The 634-nt window shown below is 45.7% G+C and overlaps 1 protein-coding gene across 1 annotated transcript in view; it reads left to right on the top strand.

The window, feature by feature from the left end:
- EMH_0049290 (uncharacterized protein) overlaps nucleotides 1-318 on the top strand; it is a gene marked incomplete at both ends in the record, with an annotated part of 1,997 nt that extends 1,679 nt beyond the window's left edge. Inside the window, one exon of the mRNA XM_013496510.1 lies at nucleotides 198-318. Coding sequence (XP_013351964.1) covers nucleotides 198-318 — 121 coding nt within the window. The remainder of the gene's footprint in view (nucleotides 1-197) is intronic.
- Nucleotides 319-634: the final 316 nt, after the last annotated feature.

Below are 634 nucleotides of genomic sequence, written 5' to 3'. Positions count from 1 at the left end.
CCCAGAGGTGCAATTCATTTCACGCTGCTGCTGATGTTGCTGCTGCTGCTGTTGTTGTTGTTGCTGCTGATGCTACTGCTGTTGCTGTTGCTGCTGCTGCTGCTGCTGCTGCTACTTCTGTTGCTGTTGCTGCTGCTGCTGCTACTGTTGCTGCTGCTGGTCAGTAAGAAACTGCTTGTGGGGCGCTGAATGTGCAGCAGGAGAAGAAGCATCAGCAGCAGCAGCTGCAGCAGCAGCTGCAGCAGCAGCAACAGCAACAGCAGCAACAGCAGCAACAGCAGCAACAGCAGCAGCAGCAGCAGTTGCTGCAGCGGCTAGCAATGCATGCATTTGGGGTGAACCGGGCCCTCAGCTGCGGCGTTTGGGTGTTTCATCGATCGATAGAAAAAACAATAAAAAGTTTTTTAATATATTCTTTTGGGGCTGCATGCAGAGCAGCAAAGGGAGACAGATGCATGCATGCATGCACAGAAAATAAAAATAAAAAAAAACACAAAGACAAAGACAAAGATGAAAATGAAGACAATGATAGTAACGTCTCCTTTGTTTGGTTTATTGTGGGCCTTAAAGTAGTACAGGTAAACACAGACACACACAGAAAGGATATATATATATATATATATATATATATATA

This window comes from Eimeria mitis, genomic scaffold, assembly GCF_000499745.2.
Source record: "Eimeria mitis Houghton genomic scaffold, Emh_scaff2144, whole genome shotgun sequence".
NCBI classification, from domain to species: Eukaryota; Apicomplexa; class Conoidasida; order Eucoccidiorida; family Eimeriidae; genus Eimeria; species Eimeria mitis.
This window is presented reverse-complemented; position numbering and strand designations above follow the sequence as displayed.